Here is a 14,236-nt window from a genome sequence, read left to right on the forward strand (position 1 = left end):
AACATTTAGGGGCTAAATTTTAAATAGTAACAAATGACTGACTAAAATTTAAGTTTCTCAAGGTATCAAGCATCTGTCCTACTCTACAGTGACATTAAACTATAGAAAAATAAGAATGTGTGCTGGGCACCGGTGGGCTCACATCTGTAATCCTAGCTACTCAGGAGGCTGAGATCTGAGGATCGCAGTTCAAAGCCAGCCCTGGCAGGAAAGTCTGTGAGACTCTTATTTCCAATAAACCATTCAGAAAACCAGAAGTGGAGCTGTGGCTCAAGTGGTAGAGCACCAGCCTTGAGCTGAAGAGCTGAGGGACAGCTCCCAGGCCCACAACTGCCAAAAAAAGGAAGGAAGGAAAGAAGGAAGGAAGGAAAGAAGAAAGGAAGGAAGGAAAGAAGGAAAGAAGGAAGGAAGGAAAGAAGAAAGGAAGGAAGGAAGGAAGGAAGGAAGGAAGGAAGGAAGGAAGGAAGGAAGGAAGGAAGGAAGGAAGGAAGGAAGGAGAGAGGGAGGGAGGGAGGGAGGGAAGGAAGGAAGGAAGGAGAAAAAAGAAAAATAAGAATGTAACATTGGATGTATGTATAAAGAATCTTTAGTGATCATTTTCATATAAAAGAATAATTCTTTTTTGTATCACAGTCTAACTATCTTATATGCCATTTTATTACAAACCATGTTACATAATGTAAGGTCACACTTCAGGAGGAAAAAAATAAATATGGACCTTTGCCATTGTTTTATGAAGCTTCAGCAGCTTCAAAACCTAAAAATTATTTTCAAACGAAATATCAAGACAATTACTTAATTTACTTAAGTGATACCATAACAAATCCTCAATGGCACAGTTACTAGCCTCAAGGAAAGAGGACAAATACAAAACTAAGTTAAAGGCAACTTTATTACAATACTTTTCCAAACATCAAAACGCAATTAATGCAGATCTAATATATAATACATTACGTTACAAGGCACAAAATATTTCTGGTCAGGTATGTGGCTTCAATGTATTGCTCAAAACAAAACTTCCTAGGATTGATTAGCAGCAATACACAGCAGATATAATACTAAGTAAAATCATTTAAACTGCATTTTATTTTGTGTTATTTTCTTTTAGTTGCAAATAAAGCAAATCTACTTTTCTATACATCTCTTCCTACTAGACACCTAGAAATCTGTTATCCTGTAAGATCCCAGCTGAGATATATTTCCTTTGGTAGAAACTAGGATTTTAAATCTAACCAAACCAAAAGAACACCGTACTGCAAAAAGGAGAGAATTCTCTTCTCTGCTTTGTTTAGGAGCAAAATCTTGCCCTCTACATCTTCATATAGCCATTCCGAACGGTCCTTGCTTTCCAGGATACCTAAATCTACAAAAAATGAACTCTAATGAAGTCTTCTCCTTAATCTTGTCTCCTCACATTTGCTTACTTAATTTACAATGAACTTTGGGTATTCCATAATAATGACCTTAAAATAATCTTGGGAAATGTAATAACATAAAGGAAGTATTTTCAAAATTAAATAAAGACATTACTTGCTCTCCTGCCTCTGCTTCAATCTACCAGCCAAATACACTTAGGAAAATAATTCCTTGTCCAAGATTATGATCATAATAATAACAATGAAAACAGATATAAACGCACTGAATTAAATCTAGTCCCTTTTTTTTTTTTGCTTTAACATTTGTGAACTACCAATTGGCACAATAGGTTTTCTTTCTGGTTTTCACAATAGGAATTTGTTAGAAAAGTATAGTAAAGTTCTACTTTTTTCAGAGGTCAAATGTAATACAGACTTTGCTATGAAGTTGAAAAACAAAAGGTGAATGAAAAGGTATGTGCTGGCTGCTTGGGGTTGCTAGGCTCATAAATCACTGTACGTTAAGAGCACGTGCTGAAACTTCATGGTGCCAGTCACGTAATTTTGTGTATTTGGGACTAAAGACGTGAAGGGGTATCTTTTCCCTGTGGAAATAAAAACAAGAGTGATAGAAGAGTCATAAGAAAGAGAAAGAAACAGGTTCTATACTAATTCCAACATGCAGAACACATGCTTTATAAAAAAAGCTCATTTCTCATAGTCTTTTGGTTAAATAATGAAGAGTTTAAAGAGTAGAACATGTTTAGAAATGCAGAAGTTAAGTTTACAGAAGCCTCTTGGAAACATATATTTTTATGCTATAAAGTAAATGTGAGATAACACATGGACTCATTCCTAGAGATAAATGGTTAGCAAAGCATCCCAAATCCACTTCTGTGACCATGTCTATTTCAATACCAAAGAGAATATACCTTAGCCATAAATACAGACAATATCACTAGCTTGAACATCTGTAAGTTGTACAATTAAGTCACAAGAAAGGCACCACACTGAAATGCTTAGCTTCTATTTGCAAAGACAGGATGGCATACCATTGCACTTTAAAATCTGTAAAAACCAAATCAGCCCATTCATGAAAGAAGCATTCAATTTTAAAAACAAAGAACTTACTTTGCCTTCTTTGCATTATCAGCTTCAGATTCTTTCACTGAAATATAATAATGTCCAATATTAGTTTACTTTAACCTTAAAGTCACTAAAGTAATTACTGTTATTAGTCAATATCAACAGTTCAAGTTTCAGAGACAATTTTAAAAAATTACCATGTTATCACTAAATACTAGAGTCAATAGTTCTCCTTTCCCCTCCTCCTCCACTCTTCTGCTCAATATAAGGCTACTGGACTGGGCATCTTACTTACGGTACCCATATTATGTACAGCTTAATTTAAAAGTGAACGACATGTCTCAGGATTGCTTTTTAATAACTGCCAACAGGTCTAAAGGTCACTCTCTGGGGTAAAGAATATTGATTCTTTAAGATCTACAGCTATGTGGACAGAAAACAAGGAACAATCCCAAATTCATACTGGAAAAAAAAAAAAATCCCTAGAAGTTAGTTCCCTTACAATGCTCAGTCCCGGTGATCTGGGCGAGGATTCGGAAGGAGCGAGACTGAGTTGTTCCAGTCCTTGGGCGCCAGTCCTCCGTGTCCTCAATCAGTCTCTTCTTGCTGGCATCACTGTGAGTGGGTATGTGGTAAAACTCTGTATTGCGCTCCACAATGTGCTTTCTTGGTGGGCTAGGGATGAAAAGAAAAAACAATAATGCAAACATTTGAATTAATTATATGAATAAAATACCCTGTGGTCAATTATTTATAATTTGTACATTTAATCCTCAATATTCCTTTTATGTAAATAGTTGGCTTGTGCAAATATACTTGGCTTCAGTTTTTTAAATACTACTTTTCTAACATAGACTAGGCTTTTTTTAAATTAGTAAAATAAATTCACTTATAATGTTAATATGAACTAGTAGGAGAAAAATATATTCAACAGAGATTACCGTTTAGGTGGGATTTTCCTTTTAATTGACAGAAGAAGGCAGCAGAAGAAAAATTTCCAACATGAAGAAAAGGAAAAGAAAAGAATAAGGAATAAAAGGAAACTTGGAAACGTAAAGTCTACAATATTAAAAAATCAAACAATTTGAAATAACCTGTATCAATCTTTCATCAGTCTTCCTGTGTCACAAAAACCAAATTATGAACTACAATCCAACCACAGTTAAGTATCAGTATGATGCTAGGAAAGTTTGATTTTAAACAGAATTAGATAATCTCAGGCCCAGGAATCAAGAACGCTTTATTATAGGTTAAATCAGAAATTCCAAAAGTAATTCTAAAAAGGGTCAGAACTGTTAGCTATGGTTTTCTCAGTCATGGGCCCAACCATCATTTACCTTAAAAAAATAAAAATCTATTGTGCAATATCAGTATAATAAAGATATATGGGATATTTGAAACCTGAAACATTTATTTTTAAAATATCAAGAGTATCATAAATAGAGCTTTAACTCCCTTTTCCTTTCCATTTCTCCCTACTTTATCCTGTTATACTAAAATAAATCCTTCTACATAACATGTGGTGGCAATCCTACAATCCTAGCTTCTTGGAAAGCAAGAATAAATTGGGGGATGGTGGTTCTAGGTCAGCCTGGGGAGCTGAGGGGAGGGAGGAAATGATGGAGAGGGCAGACAAAAACTTCCAAGACTCTGATCTCCACTGATGGTTGGGTGCAGTGATACTCACTTGTTATTCAAACAACATACAGAGGCACAGATCTGAGGATTAAACTCAGGCTAGCCTGGATATAAAGTGAGATCCCATCCTAAAAAATACCCAACACATAAAGGGCTGGGGGAGTGTCTAGTAAGGATGAGGCTGAGCTTATACCTCAGTATTGCCAAAAAAAAAATGAAAGAAGCATGATTCTGAGGATTAAGTATAATAATACATGTCAAAGAGACATGTAAACTACAGAGTTCAAGAATTCTGAGTTTGCTAACACTCACTTCTTTCTGTGAACAAAGTATATATTAAGGGATTTACAAGTTATATTACTTCAACATTTAAGGACATAATATATATTCTCCACTTCTCTCCCATCTAAATAAGACAAAAAAAATCTGCTACAATCTATAAATTGAAGTTCAGAAGAGAAAAAAGAATGTCTTAATTAGCAGACTATTGACAGAAGCTCTGAGTAAAGAAAGTGTTCTAAATGTGGGCAGATGTGGGTGGCAGGACCTACAAGTTTTAATTCACTGCTAGAAAATCATAGCGTATTAACATGTCATATGACCGTTGTCATGTGGATAGTTACACTATAAAAACTACAGTACAATGGAGTTTCTCCCCAATGAAGAATACAATAGGTCTGCAGTTAATAACAGCCTTAGAGTCAGACAGATGAAGTTTTGAGCACTACATCCTCCATTCAATGGGCTTTATGCAAATCACTTCACTCTCTAAGTCTGTTTTTCCATTTGAGAAATGGAAATTGCATCCTAAAGATGGCCCTGTGGAATAAATAAAACAGATAATGTATGTAAAGTACTTCCCACAGCTCCTAACGCACAATAATGATCCTCATCATATATTCTTTAATGATGACTAGAAAAGTAAATGCAGTGCATTAGCCAAGATTATGGGTCATCTGCATATGTAAAGGAACAGAATCGATAATATTTGTGCACAAAATAGCAGATGTAATTCACTACAAAATGCTGACATTCAAAATTAGCAAGTTCCTTCAAAGTTAAAAAAATACACTTATATAACTGTAACCCCCTTCTGTATATCACCTTTAAAATAACAATTTAAATTTTAAAAAAGTATTAAAGAAGGGAGGTCCAAATTATATCTCTCACTTGAGTACACATAATATTTATCCCCTAAATTAGCCTCTTAAGTTTTTCCACTGCCTCGGTGTTGGTGTACCAAATGCATATGTATTTATAAGAAGTTCTTCAGCATGAAAAATATGTTTCATATGCTCCTTAAATTTTGGGGGGAATGAGATGACAGTAACAAGAATTTGTTGATGACAGTAAATGGAAAGCAAGATGAAAAGTTACAAAGGGACAATCATGAAAATCACAAAATGAACCAGGAGTTAAGTACTTACACGGTACCAGGGTTACTGTAGACGGAAAATACACACAATGAAGATGTGATAGAAGAGATATGAATATGTCCAGGATGATGGAAAACAGAGATTAGGGAGAAAAGAAAGAAAAAAATTGAAACAGCAAATTTCAAAGCAAAGAATTTAAGTGAGGACAATACACAAAAAACATGCTTCAAAGTAATCATATAAATATAGACAAACACATACAAATGTTAGTTAAAATTCTGCTAACATGGTTATGATTTGATAAGTTTGGACAGCACGTTTTACTAGTTTCCACCCTTTCAACACAAAAACTACTTTATTCATTAGTACTGGTTAAAGTTTCAAGTTATTGAAAAGCAAGATCTACCTACTAAAAATAATCCATAATAAAATCTATATAGAATTCATCTTAGTGGGCATATAAATTGTTACGTTCCTTACAAAAGGCAAAAAATGAAGTTATTTAACAAGTAGAAATAGAGAACTTTGAAAGTCACTTTTAAAATCAGAAAAGGAAATCAAAAGGAAAAAAAAACTTCCAGTTTCATATTATAAAAGTATAGCTATTCAGTGTAATCACATAAATTAAGCTAAAAACATTGAGAAAAACTATTTGAGTATTTTCCCCTAAATGAAGGGCTAAAAACAAAAACAGAAACAGAAAGCACAAGCACAGAGGACCAGGAAAAATTACTTTCTCTCAATTCTCATACCCTTGCCTACTCTCCTTAACATCACCCTCACTCCAAAGCAAGGTTTGGAACTTGAGAACTAATAAGCGGGAACTACATCATGTTGCATTATCAGTGATATAATTGTTGCCTAGAAAGGTCCACCTGATTTGAAATAGTGAAGGGACTTGGGTGATAATACCCAAAGAGAGAAAACTTGCAAGTATATTTCTCTAATTAATAAGAGTAAGATCATTAAAATGCAAATGCATTTGCATTCATTATAGAGAATAAAGTATAAACGTCATAGTTTATGTACACATTATAGTGCACGCTTCAATTCTGAGTATTCAGAGTAAATAATAATTCATTATAAACATAGAAAACACTGCCTATCAACTTTAATATTAAGACTGATTGGTGTTGCTATATTCCCACATGTCAAAGTCAATTTCATAAACTCAACGCCTGACTATTTCTACCACACGCTCATGGGATTCAGGAATAAGTTCATCTCAAAAGTTCTTCTGTATTTTCTGTAGTCATTTACGTCACAGTATAAAGCATTCTCTACTCTGCCTTGCTATTTTAAGTAGTAGAGAAATACTTACATAAAATAACCTCTCCTGAAAAGAGTCAACTTTCAGATGGAAATGTAAGTATTTTTAAATTGAAGGGAAATGTTTTGTGTCAGTATTAAGTTGGAGGGAAAGCTAGGCGCTGGTGGCTCATGCCAGTAATCCTAGCTATTCAGAAGGCTGAGATCTGAGGATCACAATTTGAAGCTAACCCAGGCAGAGAAGCCAATGAGACTCCTATCTCCAATTCAACACCCCAAAACTGGAAGCATTTCTGTGGCTCAAATTAGTAGAGTGCTAGCCTTGAACACAAAAGCTCAGGGACAGCGTCCAAGCTGTTTGTTCAAGCCTCATGACTGACCAAAAACAGAAGAAATGTTCTATGAAGGGCTTCCAATGTAAGGAAGACTGAGTCAATCAACATGCTTCAAATATTCGAGGAAATACAACAGTAGCAGAAACATCAATGTGACAGCCAGATGACCTGATCCTAGTCATTCTGCCTATGTCCCTTCAAGCTTTGACGAAGTTAATTTACAAAATATTTCTTCTCCCAACACTTCAAAACACTGCACTTCTATCCTTCAAATGTCTTATAAGGGTTTATGTTTAAAATATTTGAAGGAACTTTGGAAACAAACTGTTTTAGCACAAATCTAACAATTAACTAATGTCAATGAATTCCTTCATATAGCCTCAAATCAATTGAAACTAAAAATAAATGGTAACTCAAAATAATAGGAGTATGCCCAAGCCACAAACAAGTGACACCATGAAAGACAAATCAAGATTTGGCTTCAAAAGACTTAGGCTGAAATCTTAACTATACACTCAACATGACAGGTGACCTAAGAAAATTATGTAATGCTTCAGAATTCAGTTCAAATGAGAAGTAGATCATACAATGTATTTAGAAACCCAGTACAAAGAATAGCAAACTAATATTATTTACCACTATATTACCATTAATTGCTATATTATTGCTATATTAATTTGATATATTAAGGATGTATTACAATATAGCATCTTATATATCATAATCATATATAACAATATATATCATTAATAATAATACATCACTAGTAATGTATTATCACTGATAAATAATAATCCTTTATTTTTTTAAATTTTTTGTCGGTCATGGGGCTTGAACTCTGGACCTGGCTGTCGAGAGCTGTCCCTCAGCTCTTCAGCTCAAGGCAAGTAATCTACCTCTTGAGCCACAGAGCCACTTCCAGTTTTCTGGTGGTTTACTGGAGGTAAGAGTTTCACGGACTTTACTGCCCAGGCTGGCTTTGAACTGCAATCCTCAGATCTCAGCCTCCTGAGTAGCTAGGATTACAGCACCCAGCCCAATAATTCATTAATAGTTGAATGAATCTGAATCTTTAACTTTAAAAATTTCCATTTAACTTAAATGCCTAAATTAAGTTTTTTAAATCCCTTTTTCCCTTATTCAAATCAAACTGTTTGCACTAGAATCTAGTAACTGTGTAGTTGTTATGTATAAGTTAAGAGACAAAAGCTGGAGGACATACTGGAGTGCAATATAATTATGTATATAAAATGAAATTATATGGTAAAATCAATCTAATTATAAAAAGGCTGCTCTAATATTTCAGTAGTTAATTTTGAGGGTGTATATATATATTTCAAGATTTGCCTTCTGCATTCCTGATTCTACTTTATAGTATAATGAGGAAATTTCTGTATGTGTGCAGAATAACGAGTTAATTGATACAAAATTACTTTAAAGTGGTATTATCAGCTTATTACTTTATTTTTAAAGTAATCATTGGCAGTTTAATGTCAATATGAACATATACAAAAGCCAAATTTGAAAACTATATCATAGTGATTTTTGAATGGTTATGCCAGCTAGGTAAGACATTTAATAAATTCACAATTATCTCACTTGACTAACTTCAAGATTATATAGATTTTCTATTATCTACATATATAAAACCTAAACTGGCTAGTCATATTGCTTGAATTTAGGCAAATCAAGGAAAGTGTTAGAAAACTATGAAATACTAGCTTTTGATATTAATTTGTAATCAACTCATTTTATATATGCTATTTACTGGAAGTACAAATGATTGTGCTTTCTCTCCACTCTGATCTTTGTCTTCTAGTAGTCTCTGTTGATAATAATTGCATTTCTCACACATGGTCTCTTTCCAAGCATTACACAGCAAACCTCCACATGTATTTCATGACATCACTTAAACACTACTATATATTACTGTAAAGCAATTCATCACAACACAGCAATGCAAATCAAACTGACTAAAAACACTGTACGTGGTTATTGTAAACTACAGCACTTTTGCAAAATTTAATTTTGCAAAAATCAGGCATTCATGCTGTTTACTCATATATAAATCACCATATTTCCTCTCCAGTAATGTGAATACTAACTTTGTCACATGTGTTTTCTGCAAAAAGAAAAGTATTTTGAAATATTACTACATATCACTGTTTCTTGTACTTCCCAAAAGGCAGATTCTTCAAAATACATAGAAACTGTTAGAAGAAATTTCAGTCCAAACAAAATTGAAATTAATATCAAATACCAAAGACTTACCTCCTAGAAGCAGCGGCACATTATAATGCAAGGACATGTGGGAATAGAAAAGTAGTCTACTACTTAAGACAGCTGCTCTTCTAGTTTGGGATATAAAATCCCATTCAGTAGTAAATGCTCAGAGCAATGCTTTGTAGTAAAAAGGCTTAAATTTCCTAAAGTGCCTTAATCATTATTAATTACAAGAAGGAAAAGTTGAACGCTTGCATCATCATGAAATATTCTTAAAATATCAATATAATTTCGAGTCTATCCTATTTAATAAGAAACTTGGATAATTCTTTCTTAGTAATAGTGTTTAACTAATAACTTATTTATGATTATGTTTATTTGTCCCATATACATCTGTATCTAAAAAATTGGCATACTAGCCTGCTACTTTCAATCACTAAATATTAGCCATCTTCCTACTGGATTAAGGTAAAGCCAGGAGAGGTATTTGACTTTACATCTTTCCCAACTCTTAAAATTTTGGTTACTAATATGAATTGTTTCAATAAAAGTAATTCATAAAAAGTAACAACTCGTAAGAGTTTTATATTTGCTAACATTATAAAAGCCTGGGAAAGAGAACTGTAAAAAGCTGAAGAGACCCGGGCACTGGTGGCTCACTTGTAATCCTAACTACTCAGGAGGCTAAGGTCTGAAGATTGCAGTTGAAAGCTATTGGCAGGAATGTCTGTGAGACTCTCACTCTGAGACTCTTATCTCCAATTAACCACCAGAAAACTGGAAGTGGTGCGGTGGCTCAAGTGGTGGAGCTTTAACCTTGAACTTAAGAGTTCAGAGACAGCTCCCAGACCCACAGTTCTAGCCCCACGACCAACAACAAGAAGTTGAAGAGAAAATCAGTTTGATACTTGTTGCAGGAAAAGATTCATAAATATCATAAAACACCTGCTCTTCATTCTGGTATCACTGGCTAGTAAGTGATTTAATTTTTATTTCTCTAATCTAAAGGTAGTGAGGGAAAGAACATAGCAAATGTGTCTTTAAAAGACACCCTATTTGGTTTTGGGGAATAATTGTGTTTTCATTGTCCTAACATCTGGACAACATTTGAAATCAAGCTATTTTAAAACACATACAGTTGGCATTAACTTGCTTGTTAATGATGCAAAACATGTAACAAACTCCTTTTCTCTTAGATTCTGCACAGTGCTATATACCAAGCCAGAGCTTAATAAACACTCCAGACTAAGAAGCCACCTAAAGCCCTGGAACCATAACACTACCCGATTTCAGCTTGAAAATACGCTTTAAGTCATTTCAAGTTTAATCACCAACCTGTGCTTATAAAACACAAAACTGAAGCTTTTTTTTTTTAAACCTAGGGCTTTTCCATAACTTCAATCTGCTTTGACCACTACAGTTTTCCATTAGGGAGACTTTCCAGTGAAATTTCAAGAAGTGCTAATTGGGAAAGATGATTTAAGACACTACTACCTTTTTTCTCTACTAACAGTGGAACTTCATACACACAGTAAACCATTTCTGTTTCCGGTGGGGCTAGGATTTAATAGGCAGCATCTTTTTTTTCAGATTATCTACTCTGATTACTCTAAAATCTAGTGCCTTAAAGTAAACATAGAGAAAATAAAAAATAAAAATAAACACAGCTCAATGCTGCATAGCCTTCTCTTCCTTCCATGAAAGAAGAAATAATATTCTTTGAAGGGCTCTAGTTTTCCTTAGCACACATAAAGACTTTAAAAAGCTACCCACAAGCAGAAAGCCCTCCGTACAACCCAGTAACTGGTCTCCCAGAGCTCCTGTTCCCTCCCAACAGCAGCCTGGAGTCCTGCCACCTCTTCCAAGGCCCCAAGTTACCATGGCAGCAGGGCTACAGAAGGCACAGCCTCTTCATTCCCTGAATCAACACTCAGAAGGGATTAGAGCGCATGACAAAGACCTAGCCACACAATTATTTTAATTATATTTTCCTGCAGACTGGCATTGGTGAGAATTATCACATGTGCAGATTATTTTACTTTTAAAGTTCATTCCTGTCGCAATCCATCTAATCAAAGTGATTTTTAACTAAATGACTGCCTTAAAGTAACTTCACTGAATGGCAAAATGACCACAACAACCATCTAAAAACTGAAGGCTGATGAAGATATATTCCTATAAAGGTAGGGCTCAAATTTTTTAAGCAAGTTGAAATAATTCTTAAGAAATACATCCCTCGGGCTGGGAAGATGGCTCAGTGGTAGAGCGCTTGCCTTGCATGCCTGAGGTCCCCGGTTCGATTCCTCAGCAACACTTAAGCAAAAAGAAAAAAGCCAGAAGTGGCGCTGTGGCTCAAGTGGTAGAGCGCCAGCCTTGAGCTGAAAAGCTGAGGGACAGTGTCCAGGCCCAGAGTTCAGGCCCCACAACCGGACCGAAAAAAAAAAAAAATACATCCCTCAAAATGAAAGATTATGAATGCTTGAAACATCCCTTATTGTTTTATCCCTACTGATTGCTTTCTATTTTATATTATTGTAAAGGTGATGTCCAGAGGGGTTACAGTTAATAAATAAGATAATGAGTACATTTCTTATCAAACACTGTTACCTCCTCCCTCATTTTTCTCCCATTTTCCCTGCCCCGACTCCCCCGCCCAAATAGTAAAGTTCATTTCCAACATACATTTTAGACATATAAGCTATTTGCTCTAAGCTGATCCTTCATATATAGATCTAAGTCAAAAGTTAACTTGTTATTTTTTCTGTTTTCTCAACTACTTTCCAGTGGGAAAGAGCCTTACAAATTCTATTTTTTTTTCTTCTTAAGGTGACATCCATAAGAGAATAACTATAATCCACTTTTTTTAAGTTTTATGTAGCCAATGAAAGCATGGAAAATTTAAAAAAGAAAGGTCCACACTTTGCTTTGCATTATAAGTGCCAGCTGCTGAATGTGTCAGGATGCGGAGGAAAGAGTTACAAGGTATGTGACGTGATCAGAGCGCATGAGAATGCATACTTAGGCTTGATTAACCTATAACTGCTTTACATTAGGTGCTTCCTTCAAGAAACAGCTGACTGGAGGGCCTGTGGCTAAGTGTTTCCTGGAAATACCTGAAAGAAGAGTTTTGGTAAGAGCAGAAAGCCCCCATGGCCACCTACCCATTTTGCTGTTTACTGTCACCCTGGGATCCTCTTCTCTGTCCCTCCGCTAGCTCCTGAGCAGGCTCGGAACACACGCTGGTGGTTGTGGGCTGCCGTGGGACATTAACTGCAGTTTTACCCGTGCTCAGTGCAGAAGAACACTGGTCAGCACTAGGGTTGGCATTAACATGCAGTCCAGATGCAGAGAAGGGGGGAGGAGGGTCAGCAGCCACAGGTGGAGGGAAAGCGTGTGATGAGGTGGTGGCATGGGCTGGGGTGAAGGCAGACGATGGTGATGGAATGGAGGTGACTTTTGGTGAAGACACAGAACCAAAGGGCCGAGGTGCCTTATTGTAGGCCATGTTGGTTGTGGAAGTGACTTTGGACACAGCAGGAGATGTAATGGGCACAGGCTTAACTACTTCTTTAGGTTCTCCCTATGTGAAATAAAAATAAACATATACACAAAACATACCAAATACATGCAAAAATATATTCGCTGCAAACACACAGTTGACTTGTAAAAGACAAACACAATCACATTGGCAGCTCAAATGTTACATTTCCAGGAAAAACAATGAGTTGAAACAGCATAGCATGCATGCTAACTGTTCTACACATGCACAGCACAGATGCAAACAAGAAGCATATTTTCATTTATGAAAATGAAAGAAGGTCCAAAACATTTAGGAATCCAAGCAGAAAAAAAAAAAAACCACTGAAAAGCCTGTAGGCCACCATAACACTATCAATTTAGATATATTCTAAAGAATATAAATTTGCTAATTGAAATGTTTTAGAATATGTATCAATTATAATTCATCTTTTAAACATCTGTCACTTCTTTCCACAGTGCAATTACTTGATTCATGAAGAAGCAGTACATTTAAAACTTTTCAATTAAAAAACAAAGTAAAGAATAGATGATTTCCATCTGAACTCAGATATGAGCACATTCTAGTTATTTTGAATCAAGAATTTACAAACAAAATTTTAAAAAATCAACCCTTCCTTTCTCCCTTAATCCACTTATGTTTCTCTGAATGATTTAAGATATGACTCAGAGAAACAATAACATTCTTTCCCTTTTCCAAAATAAATATTTAATAATCTTCTGAGGAAAATAATTATCTTAGAGATACTCCCTCTTTATCAGCAGCCAAAGCTAGTAATAAAAATCAATTCCTACTAAAATTACCAGAATTTGTGTTGTAAATCCTTATCCCACAGCATATTCAAAGTTCATTTTCTTTGAAATCAGAGTAAGCTTCTATGATATTGAAGAAAAAATCCTTATACTATCATTCCAAAAGAAAACTAACGAAAAACTTAAGAAAATAAACAGTGGTAACTCTATTATGTGTATTTGTGTATTTTTTTTAAAGGTAACATTCTACAAAACCTGAAAAGTAACCGAGGAAAGCAAGTAATTTGATGTATAGGTAAATCAATAAATCAATGAATTTCCAAAAATATTGATGTATTAAAAACATCAAAAAGCATAAATTAAACACCTGATATGAATAATGGCTACCATGAATAATAGTAATAATAAAAAAGGCTACCATGAATGCAGGACTGGATGCTATTAAGACTCCCAGTCTCATTTTGGGTAATTACTTATTTATTCTTTTTAAAAACACATGATTAAAAGTAGAAAAATCAAAAGTAAATATAAGTTATTGGTAATGTATAGCTTTAGAAATAACATTATATAACTATAATTACATATGGTAATGTGTTTATTTCCACTTTAATTTTTTATCTTTTAAGGAAAAGAATCATGAAAGAGAAAACTGTATTAAGACTAT

General features: G+C 34.7%; 1 protein-coding gene across 5 annotated transcripts in view; it reads right to left on the reverse strand.

Annotated features, from left to right (window-relative positions):
- The window catches only part of Pdlim5 (PDZ and LIM domain 5), a 160,149-nt gene that overhangs the window by 53,877 nt on the left and 92,036 nt on the right, over nucleotides 1-14,236 (reverse strand). For 2 of the 5 annotated variants that reach the window (XM_042701670.1, XM_042701669.1), the window contains exons 5-7: nucleotides 12,444-12,862; nucleotides 2,944-3,116; nucleotides 2,487-2,523 (exon numbers count right to left, since the gene is read on the reverse strand). In XM_042701670.1, coding sequence (XP_042557604.1) covers nucleotides 2,487-2,523; nucleotides 2,944-3,116; nucleotides 12,444-12,862 — 629 coding nt within the window. Of the gene's footprint in view, nucleotides 1-874; nucleotides 1,961-2,486; nucleotides 2,524-2,943; nucleotides 3,117-12,443; nucleotides 12,863-14,236 lie in introns of those variants that run through there. The other 3 variants (XM_042701674.1, XM_042701672.1, XM_042701671.1) reach the window with 3 other exon arrangements.

Source organism: Dipodomys spectabilis, unplaced genomic scaffold, assembly GCF_019054845.1.
Source record: "Dipodomys spectabilis isolate Male_0828 unplaced genomic scaffold, ASM1905484v1 ptg000297l, whole genome shotgun sequence".
NCBI lineage: Eukaryota > Metazoa > Chordata > Mammalia > Rodentia > Heteromyidae > Dipodomys > Dipodomys spectabilis.